The sequence below is a fragment of the Echeneis naucrates genome, chromosome 21, assembly GCF_900963305.1.
Source record: "Echeneis naucrates chromosome 21, fEcheNa1.1, whole genome shotgun sequence".
Lineage (NCBI taxonomy): Eukaryota > Metazoa > Chordata > Actinopteri > Carangiformes > Echeneidae > Echeneis > Echeneis naucrates.
Window position 1 is genome coordinate 18,240,096 of NC_042531.1, and position 22,782 is coordinate 18,262,877.

The 22,782-nt window shown below is 41.5% G+C and overlaps 1 protein-coding gene across 1 annotated transcript in view; it reads left to right on the top strand.

The window, feature by feature from the left end:
• Positions 1 to 22,782, top strand: part of col18a1a (collagen type XVIII alpha 1 chain a) — a 65,694-nt gene that overhangs the window by 21,897 nt on the left and 21,015 nt on the right. Inside the window, exons 3-4 of the mRNA XM_029530182.1 lie at positions 19,123 to 19,664; positions 21,403 to 21,486. Coding sequence (XP_029386042.1) covers positions 19,123 to 19,664; positions 21,403 to 21,486 — 626 coding nt within the window. The remainder of the gene's footprint in view (positions 1 to 19,122; positions 19,665 to 21,402; positions 21,487 to 22,782) is intronic.

Sequence of the window (22,782 nt, forward strand, 5' to 3'; positions counted from 1 at the left end):
CAGGTGTGTTCTTTGAATATTTCTCCCTTAAGTCAAGCTAGCTGCTCAGATTCTTTTTGTGTTTTTGTTAAATTATTCTCTTAAATATAGTTTTGCCTGGAATCTGACATTTTTTATGAGGTGACAAAATATGGCTTGGTATTTGGCCCAAAATTGGACCCCTTGGCCTCTTTGATGAGTGTCAGACGTCCGTAGAAGGAAAAGTTCAGACTTGCTGTGGACTGTCCTGTTGGCCAGTGGCAGAGAGAACAGCTGCAATTTCTCTAACTTATCCACCTCCAGATTCACCTCAAATGGAGTTCAGGAAAATAGGTGAAACAAACAATGTTCCTCTCATTTTTGTTGCTAAATACCAAATAAGTGGTGCTCACAACCAGAAAACAACTGCCTGTTGATTTGATCAGCCAGCTCTCAGGGTACGGTCATGTAGCATTTATCAGATTGTGTGTTTGCCATGCAGCTGTAATTTGTTAGTGACAATCAGGCATTCGATGAAAGAAAAGATTGATTCAAAATTGAACCACACACCCAGCTTTCAAACAGCCCTCGTTTGTTTATTGTTCGGTGACCTGCCACTGTGGAGGTGAAGTGCCTTACGTATACAACGGACGTCTTCCTGTCAGTTTGTCAACGGATGTGACACTGTCACTCACTTAGCCACCCATCCCCCTCATCTAGACTTTCCCAGCTGGTCCGTGGAGTCAGACCAGTGACCTGCAGTCAAAGGGATATATCCTCTGACCTGTAGCCACCTGGTGCCTGCTGAATGACCCTGTTCTTTGAGAAGGACTGAGGACACCTCGATGTTCCTGTCAGAAAGGGATTATGAAATGCACTATTTGTTAAGAATAAGATATCTCATCTTCCCTCCCTGTTTCTCCTGATTCAGAGTATATTATGTTTGTATCTAGGTGGTCAGACTCAGATACCCCTTCGTAAATGTGTAGCTAACCTGAATAGGACGTTTTCAACTCTGTGACCCTCCAACCTTGCCTATATTAGACAAGCAGTGTGTGGATTCCAGGTGTGGGAGAGTCCCTCTCCATTCTTTTCAGGGACAGGAAGCAGGTAAATGATTTGTCAGAGTCGAGATGAAGCCTTTACCTCAAGTTCACCCAAAGACTCACAAGGCTGTATGCTCCATGTCTCTTTCCCAATGTGATTTTGAATGTTTATAATGTTTCTCTCTGCATTAAATTCTGTACCTGTTATTGTGTCATGGACAAAATAGGGTTTTGTTGACTGAATAATCTTCAGATAGTCATTTAATTTTATTTTTTAGTTTTTTAGTTAGTATGTTTTGTGTTGCTCGCACATTAGTAGGACAAAGAAGTGTGGATTGTTGTTGCTGTAAAGCTATAGATGTGTACTGGATAAATTGGCCAAATTGGAGCTCAGTGCTTTTTAAATAGGACACCTATAAAGGAAATAAAAACTGTGAATAAAGTAAAGTTGAAGTACCTCTGCTGCAAGTTAGTGTAACTGAATACTTCATATTTGGCTTCTCTTTCCTAAGATGACCTGGATGGACTTTGTCGTCCTGTTTGTCCGCCCCCACCTGTCTCACATTTGATATGTGTATTTGCTCTGTGTGTGTGCGTGTGTGTGTGTTGCATGCTAATGACAGTCCTGTGACCTAAGTGCTTTGGACTGTAATGAGGTCAGTGTCCCATTGAACCCCATAATAAACCACGCAGTGATTTGATCTCCCTCTGCTGAGGAACACCATTAACAGCACACATGGCTGTGTTAGCATCTTCTCTATACTGCTCACAAGCACGTGGATCATGTAGATATTCTATGCATGGTTGGCACCAAAGAAGGAATGAATTGAATTTTCTGTCTTGCCTGAAAGTGAGGTTTACTTTGGCAGGGAGTGTACGTGTATAATCCATCCATAGGTGTACTTGCAAGTCATCTCATGCCCAATTACACGCCAAAGAGCCAACACCTTGAGGGACTTAATCACTGAGTCCCATCACCAGGAAACATAATATCTGTTAACACATGTTTGTGTTTTTCCTTTGTGCTCTGACATCCATATGGTGTGTTGAGCCCATGCAGCAATTTTTCCAAGGTCCTCAAGAGATATCACTTTATATTGTTTCCTCAGTATCTTGACCATGTGCGTTATCAGCTAAGAGACAGTGTTTGCTCTTGACAGGCCCTTTGTATATTGTGTTTGGTTTTCCACAGGTGTGTTTTTGTTCAGAGAGCACCACCTGTTGAGTGAAGTTTTCTTTTTGCCATGTGCCGATGTGAGATGGCACATGACAAAAGACGACAAGCGACGTTGTTTTTCTGATCATTATGCATAAAGCTCATTGAAGAAAGAAAAAACACACACACACACAACGGCAAAAAAAAAAAAAAAATTACATGCATATATATGCAGTTTACCTTTTATATAACAACACTTTTGATTGAAACACAGTGGGTGTAGTGGCCTATGTCCAGTTGCAGACAGCAGAGGGAGCTAAATCCCCACAGCTGCGTGTTGAAATGCCCCTCCAGGCAGAACAACACTCAGATTTTCCCAACGCTCCTTGCTATTTGTGATGCATGTCTGTTTAGTATGTAGTAAAGACTGTATCCTGAGGGTGCTGCTGAGTAGTCAAAATACTGTTCCACACTAGCAAACACCTCACAAATGGTGATAGTAGGAAACTCAATGAACTAGCCGCTCAGCTTTTTAATGTCCAAGTGTGAAAAGCCAATATGCATGTTGATGGTAAGCATCTGTTGGTTTCAGCTGGTTTCAGCTCGTCTCTCCATGTATTGCAATCAGTGAGGTTTGGATTCAGCGCCGAGTCTGTCATTAGTTAAGATAACAGCTCCCAGGCATTGTGGGGCAGTTACAGTTACAAACATTTCCGGATGCTCGTACTTCACACTGCACTAATTAGTAGAGTCATTACAGGTACAAGAAGCCACAGTCCATTTGGAGGGGGATCATTCTACGAAAGGCTGCGAGGCAGCTGGAAGCTTTTAGGTCTTTGGTAATATCCTGCATCTCAATCATGTTAGGTTTGAAGTTGTGAAATTTCCCCCTGGGGATTAATAAAGTGTTTCTGATTCTGTAATACCTAATCAGATCTTTGTTTGTAGTGGAGTAATACTGAGCTTTTTTTGAGTAACTTCAATGAACTGTGTTTTATATAAACAATGTTTATATAAAAGCAGTGAGATGAACTAATAGTTATCTTGAAAGTGGTCCAGTCCCTAAACATAAATGTTTCATGAGGTTTGGTTAAATTTCAACCAAAGAACTAACGAAGGAACCGGTTTTCTCACTGGTCAACAGAGGATGTAATTGTTTTTCTACATTTGTGGAATATATTGACAAAAATGATCATTGATTCAAAGGTGTTCCAGCTTTCTTCTGTCCCATAAACAGGAGAGTACACCCATCCTCCCCCTTCCTATACTGTAACTGCTATTTTGACACCACAGGCCCCATATTCTCCTTTTGTCGAGGAATGTGTTTCATTCAGAGTGACAGCCAAGCTGTTTCTGCTTGCCCGAGCAGGACTGGGAGAAACCCTGCAGGGTTCCGTCTGACAGTCTGTCTCAGTGGAGGGATGTAGCATAGAAGTCTCTAAAGGGGCAATAAGTAACTGCCTTTCAGGAGATAAAGTAGTAACAACTTCGCTATTTTACTAATTGCATATACTTGTGATCTTTTTTGAATGCATGGGCGATCACAGTATGTACAGATGCATGAACCTGTAATCTGCTTATTGACTCTTTGTTGTCGACATGCGTTCAGATGGGGAGATTTCAAATTATCCATCTTTCTTTGAGTTTTACTGAAGTCACACAATTTGAGTTATTTATACTCCAGGCGAGGTGGCTCACCGTGCAACCTGCTGCTGCAAGACACTTTGACTGGACCCCTTCTAAAAGTCTTTATTTGTGGGAAGCAGGAGTGCTTTTCCTCCAAATCTGATATCTGTGACCCTCCGACGCCCATTCTGTACGGCAATCCCCCTACCTCTCATTCTCTGACTGTCTCACACGTTCTGACACACATTCACTGGCCTGAGATCTTAGAGATGCAAGGAAATACGTTGGTTTACTTTCTCCATTTAGATGTGTAATTTGCTGAAGCAGTATAGATGTGCTCTATACGTTTCAGTTCAGCTTTGTTAGATCATTAACACCATATTTCATTTATATACACTACTGATATATAAATCTCAGATTCTGCTTTCTGGGTCTGACCCAAATGTGGCTTATCCTCTATTCCCATCCCTGAATCTGTGTTGGACAGATTTACAAAGTCTTAACCTTTACCAAAAAGAAAGCAAGGTTTACATTCAAGGACATACTGTTAATTACACTGAGACTGGAACAGTGAGGGCACGTAAGCCCAAACTGCTTGCATTGCCTTTTAAAGGGGGGATAAAAGCTCTGAATGGAGTCTGTACCCACAAGAGGCTTTAAATTTGTTCAAAAGCCCCTGAAAGACCTGTAGTGTGCAGGGATTCACCACCGTGGTCAACCCTGTTGCGCAGAGATACAGGCGAGTTTCCTTCTTGTGTTCAGAGACATGAAGCATGTAGAAGGAGCGACAGAGAGAGAGGGAGATGCACACAGATTAGATTTACCAGGTGATGGAGTCACAGACACGTCCTCTTGCGTTTTTGTTTTTGGAGTTAATTCAGATTGAAAGATGTTTACACTGGGGTTCAACTGTGTCACAGTGTGTGACTGCAGCTCAGGCAGGTGCATGGTATGGTATCACAGCAGTAATTGTGTGCATGTGTGTCTCAGGCACATCTTCACTTTGGTTTGTATGTTTGTCTCACTGTTTACGCTACAGCTCCACGATGACGTACGGTGCAACTGCAGTTTATTTGCGTGTGTCGGAATGTGTGCCTGCATATCAACCGGTGTATGGATATCTTAATTTGTGCGTGTCATTTAAGACTCCTAGTTCTCTCAGGGCCTTGGAGCTTAATGCTTTTGTAACCGCTAAGAAGACGCCTTTGCTATGACTCACAGGGAGAGGTCAACGACCCGTACTAGCTGAAATAACACCAGTGGAGGTGCAGGAGTGGGGTGGGGGCTGCTGCCAAAAGGCCCTGCAGCAGCTTTTAAGACGACAGAGGATACACACTGACAGTTTTTGAGTTGCCAGCCTTTGTTGTAAAGTGTGTCTTGTTTCATGCCTTTCAGTTTGTACAGCAGTTAGACCTCAGGTCAGCATGATGCTGTCTGTCGTCCTGAGGACATCTTGCACATCCCCACTAGTGGCCAAGACTTAAACTGATTGAAAAAATATTCTTCCACAGTAAGTTGGAGAGAAGGTTCATTTACTGATTGCACACGCTCCCTGTCTGCAGTTCTGCTTGTCTGCCGCATGGTATTGCACACGTATGACCTTGTCTTCTTCAATTATTCACAAATGTTATATTTAGCTCTGATGAAACTGGGTCTCTGTAGATGAAATCTGATATCTGACTGACAGTCAGCTTGGAATAAAATGCCATCATGCTACGACGGATAATTGGACCCTTTCTGTCCCTCGTGGATTATGTTCAGCAAGTTTTGTTGTTGTTGTAATTAGTCAATCATTCATCTTCCCATTGATGGTCTCAGCTCTCAGACTCATTCCTGGTCTTGGGTTTCATGCTTTTGTCTGTGTATTGTGAAGACAGACACTGGGGAGGCCTGGAATTTCAGCCCAGGACCTCCTCAGACATCTCAGGGTTTCACAGGTCACAGACATCACATACATTTAGAAGGAACACCACTGTTTTGTCTCCGTGGGATCAAATCTTGATGGCACAACCAAAGAGGTCAGAACTGACTCAAAAGCTGCGTGATAAATGCCTGTTTTTAATTATCCACTTTCAAATTTCACAGTGACCTTCTTGACCAAAGATTTCTTAATTTCAGAATACTGAGGTAATGGATTTCCCAACATATTATGTTGCTCAAGCATTAAGTGAATAAAATTGGGTGAAACTTGGGTGGACTGACCCTTGAAATGGCTAGAAATCCCTGCTGAGCTTATAGTGCTCCGACAGCAGGCAGCAATTTGACAACAGGTGACAAACATTTGAATGGGGGAAGTCCTTCAACCTTTGTAAAAGGCAAATTTTCGCTACACTTCCCAGTCGCAAGTTGAGAATCACTGAAATAATCAACTGGTAAAAAAAACAAAGACCAAATGGGTGGAAGAACATATGTGGTTGCTTTCCCAGTTTGGTCTAGATTGGAATCATTTTCAGATGGGTGCTGAGTCATGTGAAATCATGAATACGTGTTACTAATATTAACATTGGTTACAAATATCATGACCAATGCATTTTTGAGCACGAATGCCCAGCTGTTGTTTCTGTCAAATGAGAGAAACTCCAGATGTTATGGCTCGTTTATAGCAAACATATTTCAGTCATCTGTCTCTCGTGTGCCTGATATCTTTGAATCAGTCTGGCTTTCTGCTGCGACAGTTGCAACTGTCATACCAATAACCTTGTCTTTTACATGCAGTGTCTAGAGAAATTGTGTATTGTGCTGTGTTCACGCGGGTGAGAAATGTCACTGACTTTAGAGACTTAATGAGTCACAACATTTGTTCCCGTTGTTAGTCATCCTGACATAGACATCGACTTCATATCTTCTGGAACAAAGCTTCGTCATCATAATATTAAAAAAAAAAAAAAAATTAAACTGAATCGTAGTTGATCTCAATATCTTATTGCTCTGTAATGTTGAAAATTCCTCAAGGTTTAGTATTCTGTTATTGAAAGCCTTTTGTATGAGCCGATAGCTAACAAGGCAACTGAGGCGGAGAAAAAAATCTGTTTCATCGCTGTAACATCAGCCAGTAAACTGTGAGGAATCATGCTGCCGATTGCGGAGTGAATTTACAAGGACTGAATTAGGCAAACAAAACTGTGGATGACAAGAGGTGCTCCACTGCCTCATCATTTAAATGGTCGCCGTCTGGCTGATGATATGGTCTCCATCTGCTCACCAACACATTCAAAATTTCATTTCGTCCAACAGCTATTATATGTGTGAACAAGTCAGCACACATGAAAATAAGCAGGATGTCCAGCTGGTTCGATCAGCCTACTTTGATGCAAAGTGCACGATGTGATTACGGGCATGTGTGAGCAAATCTGGTGTATGTATACATGGATGTATGCGTGTGTGAGGATTTATGAAGGTGCCGTTGGTGACTCTGTGTTATTGGCTGTATGGCATGACAAAATACCGTGTGATTATGCTGCAAGCAAAGTTTTCCTACATAGTCGTACAAAGTATGTGGCTGTCTATAAATAGTCTGCAGAGGTCAGACACAGGACTGAAGCTACTGCTGCCTCTGATGTGTGGACAAATTGTTAGTCCCATCAAGATACATTTTTGAGATTTTCTGAAATAGTACATATTAAGGGAGTTGCTGATGAGACATCTAAAAGTTGCCACTCCTTCTTCAGTCCCCCCGCCTTCAATGTGCAGAGAAGTGCAAACCTTTCAACCTTTCTTACTGTAATTATCTGTTCCTATTACAAATAGCAATCTTGAATACAGGAAATCTGCCTGTGCTGTCTTTAATGACTCTCACAAACTGCACTCTGGAGGTTGTAGGAAGACATGAAAAGGATGTTGAAAAGAGGAATGCACACTTTCGACAAAGCTCGCTGTGTGTTCATATCTGCAGATTACCTCAGATTACCTTTGTTGAAAAAACTGTCATTCCAGAAGCACCAATGTACTGACTTCATTAAGTGTAGTTTTGTCTTGGCTTCCTTGGTTTTTCCCCAAAATAAGCAAATCTTTTTCGTTTCTGGGGAGACTCATGACAAAGTGACAGGTAGTATGCTCGGCCACCCAAGTATGTTTGGCAAGTTGCCCACCTTGCAGGTTTAATAAACTCTTCCAAACTCATTTATTCTTTGTCATCTTTTGAATAGCAACTCATTCACTGGGGTCTCCTGATGATACATTTTCGGACAATTCCTTTGTCTGGATTGGAACAGCCTACTGCTTTTCTCTAAAAAGCCATAAAGTGTGATGTTGTCCACTCATAATAACCAATAATCCAAGGACAGAGGTTATTACCCCTGGGTTTATTAACAGCATTCCTACTTTACGTACTGACTAATTTAAGCCGGCATTACTTATATTTTTTTAAATTTAATTTTCTTCCCTCAACAGTCGGCATGTGGTTGAGAATGTACATCGATTTTTTTCTTGGATTTTTGCTCAAACATGTTTTGATTGCCCCTTGGTGCGTGGCACTGCTTGAAAGTCACCTTGAAAATGTATTTTCCCAAAGGAAATTGCCATTCTTCGTTTTCTCATGTCGGAGCCATAATTACGTTGTCTGTATTCTGCAGTTTTAGAGTGAACAAGAGCTTGGTCACAAGAAATGAAACAGGGTAAAGCATTCATTGTCATTACAACCATACTTTGAAAAGTGTATCACTGAGGTTCACAGAGAAAGTATTCCATTTTTAATTCAGCATTCATGCACCTCAAAAATATCATCACAAGCCCCTGCGTCATGTTTGTCCCCAGGGAAACTGCTTTTTGTATGATTAAACATAATATTTTCCTTTCATGAAAACTTTCATCAGGCCCCAGAGCATACAAATAGTTCTTGTCTTGTGATGAATAAGTGAACTATTTACTAACATAATTAATAGCTTTTATTTTTGTTAACTGTCTGCATTAAATATATAAACTCTTTGTTTCTTTGGTCCTCACATTACCCCTTTGTTAGACTAAACAACCATAATCTTGCAGACTGGGATCATTTGGATCATCAGTGACCCCAGGCCATGACAAAGAGCTGAAGGATAAAGTTGTCATGCTTGTGTTGAGACTTCACTGCACCTCAGCAGGAACAAATGGAAAATTCTACGAGGAAGGTGACTTGCTGTGCACAAACGACGTCAACTTCTTTCTGTCACCAACTGAGGTCATAGGCACAAAATGCCTGGCTTCCATTTAAACCTTAGCACTACCAGCTTGACACTTCAACAGACCTCCCGTTTCTTTTATCACTAATCTTTGATTCATTGATGTCGAGGGTCTCTGTTGACTTATTCCATACGCGGTGTTAAAACCAGTCTAGACAAGAAAGTGAGGTCTGGATTACTGTGTAACCACAGAGCCCTGAAGCAGGGGTCTAAACTGGATTTAGCAATAAATGGCATCATGTGGAGCAGATGTATGCAAGGACATTGACTAGTGGAAGAAAATAAATGGATGGATTTGCATAATGTAACCTTTTTTTATATAAATGTTGAAATTATCCCATAAAACAATACAATTACTATAATAACATATAATTTTTAGATTTTACTAGAGAACCTTTGCTCAGTAATTGGCTGTTGTACTGGATTGAGACTAATTAACAGGAAGTCAGCACAGCTTCCTATACTTCAAACCTTCCCTACAGGACAGCGTCTGTTGAAATCAAACAATCATGTGAGCGCCGCTTTTGTTCACCTTTGAATTTCCACACGATCACAGTTTTCAAAGCTAGATCTGTAGTTTTACTTATTATAATGTTTGAACAAAGAGAACAAGTCAAGGGGAACAAATTGCCCCTCTTTCTAAAACACTGAAAGCGTCCGTATTGTATACTAAAAGGCAAGGCTACCATAATTCTAAGGTATCAGTCAGCAGGAGGGATCGCTTTTCACTGCTGTGACAAAGGGAGGAGGACGAAGGAGGAGTCAAGAGAGGAAGTATTGGCAGGGCAGCCAATGTGGAGCACACCTCCCTCTGTGCTCTCCTTTTACTCTTCACTTTTCCTCTGCCTGGTGGAGGGTGTGTGGCCACTGAGCTGGAGGAAAGTCTGTGTGAGGAGTGTTGCGGCTGCAAGAACATGTCATAATTGACTCTGGGACCCTAATCAAGCAGCTAGACTTCGCACTGTGGCCAAAATGAGGACTGAGGTCGGTGTTTTGTTTTTGATGGCCCAGTTGGTGGTCTTCTCTGATGCTTGGTTCTGGTCATGGACTGGCACAACAACTTTGGCTCCAGCAATGGACCACGAGGGCTCTGGCAGTCCAGCAGGTAGTGGAGAACAGCCAACAGATGATAGGGTCGGAACAGAGATCATTGATGAGAGACAAGGGATGCAAAAGACTGTGCAGACCTGGGATCAGACCACTCCTCTGCTAACCACTCTAATATCTACAACACAACCGTCAAGCCTCGCACAAGAAAAGCTCACAACACGGATTTCATCACGCACAAGCAAACCTGGTAAAGGCTCATCTTCATTCAAGGGTATGGGGTCTGAAGGATTTGAGCAATTAGAATCTAAATTAAATGAAGCAGGACTTAATGCTGGGCTTGAGTCTGAATTGACAGCAGATGCCGGGTCAGTACTTTGGTCTGGCTCTGGACTTCCTCCTGAATCTGGATTTGAAATTAGTGGGGGGTCCATCTTTGAAATGCTAGAGTTTCCTAAGGGAAGCCACCAAGCAGCAGTAATGTCCACTGATCACACAGAGTCAGAAAGTGGAGCTAGCATAGCATCCCAAGCAAGCGAGTTTCAGAAGAGTGACTTGAACATTCATAACAGAACTGATGATAGCCAAAGCTCTGGTACAGCAAAATCACATGAAAATACAGATTTATCTCCTGAAATTTCCAGAAAACCACCCAGAAATAGAAATCCCAACAGTAACTTTGATTTGACAAAGTATTCTCGTGAAAACACTTTCCCAGGGGATATACCAACTCCAGTTGAAGGCAACAACTATGTCGAGACTACCAAGATAACAGAGGACAACCATAGAGTGGTAGTTACTCAGTTACCAGGTGGTGAATTAACAACTACTCAGGAAACTCTATCTAAGGTTTTCCATACCACTCAGACTTCATTTGTTAGCCAGGCACTCCCCCCAACCCAAAAATCAACTAATACCCAGAGAGTGTTAATTCACCAGCCACAAACAGCTAGCAGGACACCAGATTGCACTTTTATACCTGCAGTGACTCGTGAGCCCAGTTTTACATCAGAAACTAGCCAGACTTTGGAAAGCAGCCATACCAGTCACATCTTAGATGCTACACAACCATCAGTGAGTGAGCAAAAGCCTATCCAAGCAAGCTCACTTAGCCAGACAGCACCAGCTGAAGGCCACACAGACGTTTCCAAAGCGGCACAGGTTGTTGAATCCCCACAGTGCTTACTGCTAGACACTCATCTCCCTTTCTGCTCCTCCATGGCTGGGCAAAGATTTCTTGTGCCAAATTACCTCAACCAGAGCAATGTTGACGAAATCCAGGCCCTCCTGAACAGGTGGGCATGGCTGCTGAGGTCACACTGCCACCATAGTTTGGAGTGGTTTTTCTGCCTTCTCTTGGTACCAAAGTGTGGCTCTCTGGGTTCCCTGCCGGTGTTGCCTTGCCGGAGTTTCTGCGAGGTCTTGCGGGACAGTTGCTGGGCGATCCTGGATGAGGGAAGCCTCCCTGTGGAGTGCCATACTCTACCAGACGAGGAGGATGATGGGTATCAGTGCTTGTCAGTTAGTAACCAGAAAGGTAACCAGTGGTTCATATGAATCCTAAATTTGGGACTCATTTTGAACCAGTTTTCAAAATCCCTACTCCCCAGTTTGTTTTGTGTTTCCACCCAAAAACCAAAACCCAGTTCCCAGTACCCACATAATTAATGGCCATATCCCTCTTGTAACTGAGCCAGTGACAATAACAATGCCTTGGTTTCTTTACACAGATAATTAATTTAAAATTAATCTAAGCATGTTCCAACTGTGTGATTCTTGCTCCTAAAAGGAAGCTCTGGGTTCAGCCTAACAAGCATGTTGCCAGCAAACTTTGCAGTGTTTAAAACTTTTGCATGTATTCCCTTGTCCTTTGGATTGCATGTGACTTGCTACTTGAAGGTCTTTATAACACACAGACGCACACACACACACACACACACACACCAACTGATGTGTGTTTCCTCTGTAGGTTATTAACTCAAAAGGTAAAAGGGAGATTTCCTGGCTTGTGTACTTTGTATATAGTGTTCTGTATAGCAGTGTTCTGCATCAGCAACCATTTCAATTAAAAAATATCATAATTTCAATTTCATATAAAAAAATACAATAATTATGAATCAAAATCCCCCCCCCAAAAAAACAAATCCAGTTTAACAGTGTTTTTAAATAAATATTGGTGTAACATCAGAAAACACAACCAAGTAAATATTTTCTGTCAAAGACTACTATCACATAGTCATGTTTGAGAAGTAGACTATGAATGAAGTACTAATTTCATTTCTCTTGCCACAAGCACGGTTACTATTTTTCTGTAATACTGAGTTAAAATGCGGATGCATTTCTTCTGAAAACAGAAATATTGTCTCCATATACAATTGCATGTCTCTTTTGACAGTGAGTGGCTTGCAGGCAGCTTGTTGTGCGTTTGTCTGTCCACGAAGAGACAGATTAAGTTGTCATGCATGTGAAGCGCTCCTGTCTGCATCAGTGGTTTTCAGAGGGATGTCAGCTTGTACAGCTGTGCTAGTCCAATTATTTCTGACAGCTGGAAGGTAAAGGTACTCAGGTAACATACTAACAGCTGCAAATGTTAAGGTAAAGAAACTAATGACCATTCAAGGCATGTGTTTCTGATCTGGAGTGACGTGTATAATCTAGATTTTTGCTGTTTAATACAGTGAGGCAGCCGATGAACACTTTGATCTCATCTGCATGTAATTATTGTTAGTAATGCATTTGCATTACACGTCATTACAGCATCAGTGAATTGATAGTTACGGAGGAATGTTTACATTGATTTCTTTTTTCTTTTTTTTTTTTTTATCATGAACTGTCTGCATTTCTGTGTCTTCTCTGTAGTATTTAAAGCAACAAATACAATTCTTCCCCCTGGTGACCGCAGAATGTTGGAGAAAATGACTCAGATGTTTGAAGCCATCTGTGGGAACATCCTGCATCACGCAAATCAAGTAGCTCAGTAAAATCCCTTTTACTGAGCTACTCTCCTGCCCTCCATGCTTCATATCACTGGGAGTTCAAGACTGTAGCTTTTTCCAGCTTTGCTATCTTTCTGACAGCTGCCCCCATTGACAGACACAAGTGGACACGAGTTTCTCGTTCCAGTCATAAGTGATGACCTGGGCCCAAACAGATTTGAACTTTCTCCGTGTTGTTGTGCAGTGGTGTGGTTTTCTACACAGCGGGAAGGTTCGGATTACAGGATTAGAATTCAGAACCATAGTGTTAATTATCACTCATTCAAGCAGATTTGATGTAACAAATTACTTAGTACCTTCAGGCTTGGTCCCTGTGGGGGCTGTGGAGGATATTCTGTCTGTGAGATATCGTCAGTAAGTTTTTTAATGCCCAAAATCCTCTTTTTCACAAAATGCCTCATGCTTATGCTCATGCTGGTCATTTAAGAGTCACTTGGTGAGATTTGGCTCTTGTTGTCACAGCTTAACATAGTGCGTTACAAAGCTCTCAAATGTTTGCCCTGAAACCAAAAATTCTTTCTCTCCCTGTTAGTCTAGTAACTTTATCTTGGCTAGTTTCCCACTTCTAAGTCCTTTGACCTCCCCTATTCACTGATCAGAAACTGTACTACACAGTGTCTGTCTAGGAGTCCTCAGATTCTTGTCACTATCTGCAGCTGTTTTGGCTCGATGTGTCAGAGGCGGGCATTCAAATTGTGTTTTGCCCCGTGGCGTTAATACCAACCCCACTCCTACATCATTTAACGATAACCTGTCATGAAAGAATGTCTCATGATGTGCTTGCATCTTTTTGGGTTGGTGATATGGATGAATTAAAGACACGGCCAACGGCAGAGGGCAGGAAAGACAAAGGAAGAGTTTATACATGTAAAAAAAAAAAAGATATTTGAGCACAGCCCACAGACGTGTGGATGTGGGAGATAACTGTGGGAAGATTGCAGAGATATCAGTGTGTGCATGGAAACATCTAAGAAAGCTGTCAGATGTGACCCTTTTACTGCAGGGGGGCTACCCCTGTGGTAAGGCAGAATTGTTAGAGCACAATAGGCCTTTTAATGATGTTTTTCCATGGTTACCAGCCTCCTGCTTCAAAGATGAGCAGTCATTCATATCAGGGTCTAAATGTCAGCTGCAATTTAGTTTGGTTAGTTTGTGACAGTAAAACTACATCCTGTTGGAGAAACTCCATTACTCTCTGTCACTTTAGGATGCTTAATTGAAATTAAATGAAATCCCATTCCTGCCGGCCCCTCTGTGGGAGTGTAATAAGATGAAAAGGATCTTTTGAAATGTTTAGATTTACACGGCTCTTTCGGTGGCATCTTTGTGTCTGTGTACATAAAGCCTGTGTTTTGGGCCTTGTGCATTCATTTTGAGAGTCTGACACTGATTTGTAGCACCATGGCTCCGTTCAGCAGAGATTGATATTGTATCTCATGACAAGAACGGCTGGAGTTGGCTCTGACTTTGCTGAGTGCTGCTTGCCAAGAAATCATTTTGACTTGGCTCTCAGGAGGGTTCCAATTATGGGCACAGTGTTGCTTGACCTCTCTGCTGCCAGAAACCCATTGCCCCCTCTGGACTGTGGAGCACCAGCAAGAAAACGGGGCAATGGGGGGAGTGTTGCTAAACACAGTACAGAAGGACAAGGTTTTGGTCCTGTTTTCTTCTAAGGTTCCAAAAACACACATTTATGAGGCTAGTGGTCTATGAGGTTTGTTTGTACCCTGTGTGCTGCTCAGAGGTTATTTCCTTACAGGTGTAGAGCATTTACAGTATCATATTACTCCTTCCCCCAAAGAGTAAAGCGCAGAGCTTGTGGTAGACCCATCTTCCTTTTTGTGGTTTGAGAATCACAGCTCAGACTTCAGCCTGAGCCAACATAAGATCTCCTTCCTGGACTGTGATGTGGTTTTAGGGTTTTATATCTTTTTCAGAGTCTTCTGCTACAACAGATTAAAGATCTGGCACGTTTCCCTCTGTGTTTCTTCAGAAACACTTTACAGGAAGACAAGATCTTAATATTCAAACCTCAGACCTATGAAGTGGAACCTGGTTTTGGCTGAAGAGCTACCTGTATTTATCACCGTAGGTTTAATGTTGCTAGCATGAAGTTAACTTAGTACTGGAACTATATTTATCAATACTAACATTCTCTGAAAATAGGCTTTTATAGGTAAAGGCTTTTGCAACGTCAAACCAAATCTTATACAGTGTTTCATATCCGCTGATAAAATCGATTCGACCAAGTACTTGTCATTGATTTAAGATGATAAGCATCACAAGTGACTCCTCTTAATCCTGTTAGCAGCTGAACACTGAAACCAGCAGATGAAACGGATTAAAAAAGCAGAAAGCAAACACAACCAATAAATCATGTGGCCAAACTTAATTAGCCTCCCTTTGAAATCAGTTGTGTGACAAGGACTACATGCATAGTTTTTGTTTTAAGATAAGACTCTTTTTTTTTTTTTTTTTTTGACAATCACTTGACTATACTTCATGTCTCCAGAGGTAAACCTTGACACCTTGAACACATGGTCATACCACTGACCGGCTCTTTGCTGAGTGAAGGGGAGAGATCATGGCCCTTGTCAGCAGGTCTCAATGGATGTTTTAAATGCTCATAGAACATACTCAGTGAAACCATAAAGTTTTCTTGGACAGTCCAGATGTTCAAATGTTTTCCCATGGATCAGACAGAATCCTGCTCCTCCCAAAGCTGTGCATACAATTCCACATTGTATATCCAGCTTTATCAACAGGGTATCACAAACTGTGGTACCCCATCCTGGGACGTAAAGAAACGCAGCAAATGCAAGCCCTGACATGACAAACTAGCACCATAAACCTACCAGCCCATTCATCTCCTCTAGTTCTCTATGCCCAACTGGCCTTGAAGCTGTCAGTGGGTAACAAAAGCTATTTGGAAAAACGGGAATTGAGATTACCCTTAAAATGCTAATGGTGAACTCTGTGTATACCCAACTATTTTTGATCTCTGAGAGGAAATGGCTGGCTCACCCTTTCCAGACAATGCAGGCGCATTGGCCGGGCTTTAGCATAAGTATTCCTTAGGAGGCCCAAAGCAGGTCAAACCTTTTCGTTTGCTTTACATCCATGCATGAAATTCTTATTTTATTGAATTTATTTCTTTAGTTTTACAGTCCTAAGCTTTCTTTTATCTAACATCTGGCAGAAGAACATCAGGAAAATAGTGTAGCTGTGAAGTGAGTAGTGAAACCTTTTGCTGCTCGTGTTTAATTGCAGCTTGTTTTTTTCTTTTTGGTCAATATTGATCATAGACCAAAAGAGTGCACATCTGGTCGGCACGAGTGATGACCCATAGGGGAGAGGGTTCACTAATGAATGCTGTGGGGAGCTTGTGCGCACACGTTCAAAAAGAATGTTTGCTGGTCATTTGGTAAGTTGATTAGTAAATCAGATGTCTGAGGAGGAGATGGGGATGTTGAGGAGAGAGAGCAGTTGGAGCCTGAGATCTCAGTTTTCACTTTGGAGGTGGGCGGCATGTTGAGGGGACAACCAGTCTCTGAGCGATGTGCCTCACATTCCAATTTATTTTTCCTTGAAAATTAAACAGAGGAGTGAACTAAAGACATTTTTTATAGCACAATCAATGTCATTCAGACCAAAAATGTTTTTATTTGAAAAAAGATTTACCACAGTTATGTTGCATTTCTGCTTTAAACATAGCTGTTCCATGCCTCTGCACCCGTGGCAGCAGGATTTACAATTTAAAATGGTGTGCTGACCAGCATGATGGATTTCATCACTGAATTACTAAAAACTTTAACCTTTCTCAGCCTGGCTGTGGCAGAGTGTGTGCAAATGAAGGGAGCCAAGTTCAGACTTGTGAGCACAGGCCCAGTGCGGGGACCCTTGAGGTTTCTCATTCAGATTTTTGCAGATAAAATCTGAATGATAGCAGATAAATGGTCATTTTGCAAATGACCATTTATTATTCACTGCCATCCATGCAGAGTCAAAAGCCCACCCAAAAAAGTGTACTTAAATAAAATTAAACTGAACATTGAAGATCTTGCAAAAGGAAAGAAAAGACTTTTTTCATATTTGTATCACTCATCTAGATAGATAGATAGCTACTTTATTTTATCCACAGGGCAGCAGCATTAATAAATAATAATAATAATAATAATAATAATAATAATACAATAATACAAATAAACAAAAGGAAGGACAAAAGAATAAAGTACAAAATATAGACATATAGAACATATAGAACAAACAGAAATAAGAGGACTAGTAAATATATATGCAGACCTATGTACATACACTATATGCATAGAACATACACACATTATTTAAAGATAGTATAAAAAATACAGAATAAACAGAATTAAAAATACTGGGGAAATCAGTCGACCAAGTAAAAATCTAACTAAATACTGAAACCGTAGTTGTTGATACTAAGTGTTCTTGCTGTGCGTTGAACATCTAACGTGGTCACCAGAGAATTATTGTACAGCTTGATGGCAGATGGAAGGAAAGACTTAATGCATCTGTCCTGATGACAACGGCGCTGCCTGAGTCTGTTTTTGAACATGCTCTGCCGTGCTTGCAGGAGATGGTGGACGGGGTGGTTGGGTTTATCCATGATGGATAAGAGCTTTGTCAATGTCCTCCTTTCCACCACCATGTCAAATGTATCCTGCTTGCCGCCAGTGATGGGATGATAATGGATTGGGTTAGCATTTTTGGCACTATATTTGTGTGGACAATGGTAGCTTATGATGGATGTTATCTACAAATGTCTGTACCATTGGCACGGAGGGGGACTGCATGAATAATACTGGAATGTGCTTTTAATGCTGTGCTGTCACAGACTGATTGATTCAAATGAAAGGATCTTTGGGTCTCAGACAGCTTTGGTGTTTGGTTTTTTTGCTTGTACAGCGGAAAGAGGGACCTCAGCTTCAGCTGAACACCTTGCGTGTTTAAGCAATCAACAAGGCCAACTGCCGACCTCAGTGATCTCCAGCAGTGGAGGCAGTGGGGAGGCTTTGAACCAAGCACCGTTAGTCATCAGGTGGTAAAGCAAAGCATCTCTTCAAAGCAGCACAAACTCCATCAAGTGTTGGCCCAAAACAGTGATTTTTGGGATTTTTCCTTTAACAATAGGACACGCAACTATGGAACAGGCAGAAAGAGTCCACCTCAAGTTTGGCACGATAGCAACTGAAAAGCTGTCTTTACCATGTGTGTGTGAATGAGCCGGCATTGCTTTTTGTGTTCCTTGCATTTCCTAAACCAAATCGATAATTATGCACTGACCTCACCAGAGTCACTCAGGGTGATGGAAGAGCGAGTGCAGTTATGCGGGAGGGCCAGCTGTTGGTCCCTGTGTGCCCTGGAGCAGTGACATTCAGCAGATAACACACAAATCTGAAGAGTTGGTGCTTTCAAGAACGCCATGTATAAACATCCGTCTGATTCAGAATAAGGCTGTTTGAGGAGCTTTCAAAATAAGAGAAAAGTTAAAGGTTTTAAAATATGTTATCTTCGGCATTCAGCATTTAGACACATTTACAGCTAAACCTTCCACATTTAGCTCTTAGAACGCATACATGAGAACCAAATCACTCAGCCCTCAAATCACATGCGACATCTCTTGAACTTTGACTTTTTAGTCCAGTTTTGGACGCAAGACTTTGGCAGTCTTTGGAGTACAGGTCTTGTTCCATCTGCTGAAGTGATCTGCTCTTCTCAGTCTCATGTAAAGCATCGCTTGCCTTCTTTGGGGATTTGAACCCTCTCCATTTTGTAGTTTAAAAGTCTTAAAATGGTAGGTTTATTTTTGTGGTCCCCTGAGCAGAGCTGCTTTGGCAAGACTTCTCAAAAATGTTTAGCTTGGTTGAAAGAAGTTGTGGTAAATTTCCATGAACTTTTTTTGTGTTTTAGTACAGCCAGTACCTGAAATCCTACAAGAGCTGTATTGGCATCAATTAGACATTCACTTGAAGCAGACCACTATCAGCCTAATAGTAATACAGCCTGGTCTAATGTTACACCCTGCTATGCTGCCTTCCCTACTAACCTACACTGTCTTGTGCGTATCGTGGCCTAAAATCTTTTTTTTTTTTTTTTTCTCCCTCTAGAAGACAGCGGAGTCTCCCTGATGCAGCTGATTGGAGATCCTCCTCCCAGCGAGATCACCCGGGTCTATACGCCTGACAACAGCCCTGCATACGTCTTTGGCCCCGATGCCAACACGGGCCAGCTAGCACGCGCTCACTTACCAAGCCCATTCTACCGGGACTTCTCCCTCATTTTTAACCTGAAACCTACCTCTAACAGTGGTGGAGTTATCTTCTCTGTCACAGATGCTTCACAGCAGATCATGTATGTGGGTGTCAAATTGTCGGCTGTCCAGGGCGGCAACCAAAATGTCATCCTGTACTACACAGAGCCAGACTCACAGCAGTCATATGAGGCAGCCAGGTTCCTCGTGCCCTCTTTGAGGGATACCTGGACACGTTTCGCTGTCTCTGTGAGGGATGACAAGGTGATGTTCTACCTCAACTGTGACACAGATCCTCAGGTGATGCGTATTGAGAGGTCTCCGGATGAGATGGAGCTGGAGGCTGGTGCTGGGGTTTTCATTGGCCAGGCTGGAGGAGCTGATCCTGACAAGTTCCTGGTGCGTACACACTCTTTGGACGCTTTGAGCTGACACATTAATCATATCGAGGATATATAAGAGAGAACATTGCACCTTATTAATTGTAGTAGCTTTTATAGTAGCAAGAAAAAAAATGTGTGTGATGCTTTGGCACTCAGTAAGTAGGTGCCCTGAGGTGATGGGCACTCGTGTCTTTGGAAAACTCCCGTACAGTGTTTTGATTTTCCATAGTCATTCATGTGAAACATCTTGGCAGGATAATTCTCATATGACTTGATTGCCCAAATTGGCCAACTCCAGAAGCATAACATAACTGTCCACAGCACCTCACCAACCCCCTCAGAGCTAACTGCAAATAATTGGAAAACCTCACAGCTGGGATTGAACTAACTACAGTCATCTGTAGTACATCTCAGCAGCTGACTGCAACAAATGTTGACCTTAGTCCATGGCTACTACAACTTAAATTGCATAAATGATGTATGAGGCATTCGCTTAACATTTAAGTTTGTAGTCAGTATTGAGAATCCAACCGAAGTCCTTTTGAAGTGAGGAACTACTGCTTGATGTCAAGTGATGTTTAATTCATTTGAGTTATTTTTATTTGATTAGTCATATTAGTCAGACAGAGATTTCATTCTATAACTTTGAATAGATGCTTGATTTTCATGCATACATGCCCTCATTTCGAGTTACACTCTATGACGCTAGTTGATCTTTACTTTGCATTTTACACTCTTCAACATATCTGCACTTACACAAGCTTGAAATAAATTACTCTAGTAAATATATTCATATTTCAAACTAGTACTTCCACTTGAACTTCAAGGCCTTCTGGCAAAGTGTTCACTGCTTATTTTCTTGTAAACTTCAGTTCAGTTTTTCCTTTGTCTGATATGCAAGCCTAAAGTATTTCCTTTCCTTATTAAAAATGTGAAAAGGTAATTTGTTTCTTCACGACTTGTCAACCATATGCTGTCTGTCTGGGTTTGTTTACCTCGCCCTAACCCTACATTACGAGGTCTTGTGAATCAAATTCATCTAATCACATTAGACTTGGGAAACATCTTTGACATCTAAATATTTACTATATGTATTTATAAAATGGACATTCCATTCTGAAATATTGTTTGCTTTGATGTCCAATTTTTATTATCCCTGGCAAAAATGCTTTAGTTACAGTTTAGCGTTGTTGTGACTAATGTGCTTGATTTGTTACAAAGATCTGGTCAGTTTGTTGGAAAAGGACTATAGCTAACTAACTAAAGATTGTGGGTGTCACAAATGAAGAACCTCTTAGTGCAACCATTAAAAGTCTGTGAAGAAATGGGGTTAAAATGTCAGAGCTCTTTTCCATTTATCTTCAAAGTTCTCCAAAGAAATCCAATTGACTCCAAGGGACATAAATGTATCCTGGAGATTCAAATTACCCGGTGCGTGTGCATACAGTGCTAATGGACCTTTGATAAGCACGCAGATACCATTCATGTTATCTGTGAGTATCCTGTGTGTGGCAGAGACAGTAGCACTTCACAGGCAGAGGTTAAGACTGGAGGCATCAATAGTCCCTCTGATTTTGTGAAAGCGGGGATTTCCCCTGAGAAATATTTCTAACTCTGACTGGCAATTCTAGAGATAAACATTTCAATGTTGAGTGTGAGAGCGTGTTGAATGTTGTGTGTGAGAACAAGTGCTGGTCTTTTATTGCTACATGTATCATCAAACATCAAAACATGACGTCCTTGTTTTCTAACAGGGGGTCATTGGTGAGCTGAGGGTGGTTGGAGACCCCCGTGCTGCTGAGAGACACTGTGAAGAGGATGAGGATGACTCAGATATGGTGAGTCACTGTTGGCTTATATATATATCAGTATTATCTCTTTGCGTGCGACTGCAGGGGAATAAAGATCCACTTGTTGGATGAATAAAAAGGCATTTTGATGAGAAGATAATTGAACCCTATTCAAATGAAGGCACTGAGACCTGTCAAGTCTTAACAAAACCAAAAATACAAGAGCAAAGATGGAAGGATCTGGTTGTTCACCTGCTGGATTTGTTGGCTTGTCTGGCTAACTAGTCTCCAACAGCAGCATGCAGCAGCATTCATACCTCAGTAAAGGTATATTACATCAGTGAGGAGAACCCAGCTCTGGATAATAAGTTTATACTGACGTTTAAGCCCATGTAAAGGCATCGATAAGATGGAAAGCAGATTATACATTCACGCAGGGTCACGTTAGAACAAAATTGCAGCCAAAATCAATAATACAATACAAAAGACTTCTGCTTAACATTAGCAAGCTCTACATGAGTTTAATGTTGGTCAGCATCTGGAGACAATGTCAATGTGTAACACCAAGCAGGAACAGCCTTCGTGTTTCAGCCAGCAAATATGTAGCCATGAATTTAGGAGAGTGAAATCCCCTAAACCCCTTTTACAATATTACCGCCAAAAGATGGAAAAATGAAAAAGTCGCCCATCTAGGCTAACTGAACTCAGCTAGCTCAGCTGATAGAGTAATAGAAACGAATGCAGAGATTCCCCTAAAACAGTTCATGTCACTGATGTGGGCACTGTGTTTCATCACATGGTATGTATAACAGATAAGAGTCTGAGAGGAGCCTTTTCACTGCTGACCCTGGCCACCCGAACAAAAACACAGGTGCCTCTCTGCACCCCACCAGCAGCCTCGACTGTTATTTAGTAAAACATTGCCCTCACAGGTGTCCTGTCCACTGAGACCACCGAAACTGCCAAAACCTTGTCCTCTGGTTCAAAATGTGACAGCTTGTTGTCATCAAATCTATACATGTCCTTTGGATTAGATGGAGAAATAGCATTCACAGTGGAAATGACAGGTTTCAGATTTCAGGGTGTGTCTTTTACCTGGAAAGGTAACTTCACATACAGCTTTCACAGAGAAGACACATTCAAGACGCTGAGCCACGAAGAGCAATTGAATCTAACAGGAGTTAAATGTATAAAGACCTACGCACACACAGATTGCCTAACGCAATAAACACACAAGCGTTTAATGACATCGTTACAGAATCATGGAGCATGCACAGTTTAAGTTGAGCATTAAATTATAGCTCCATTTCCTCAGGTAAAGCACACATCACGATTAAAATATAT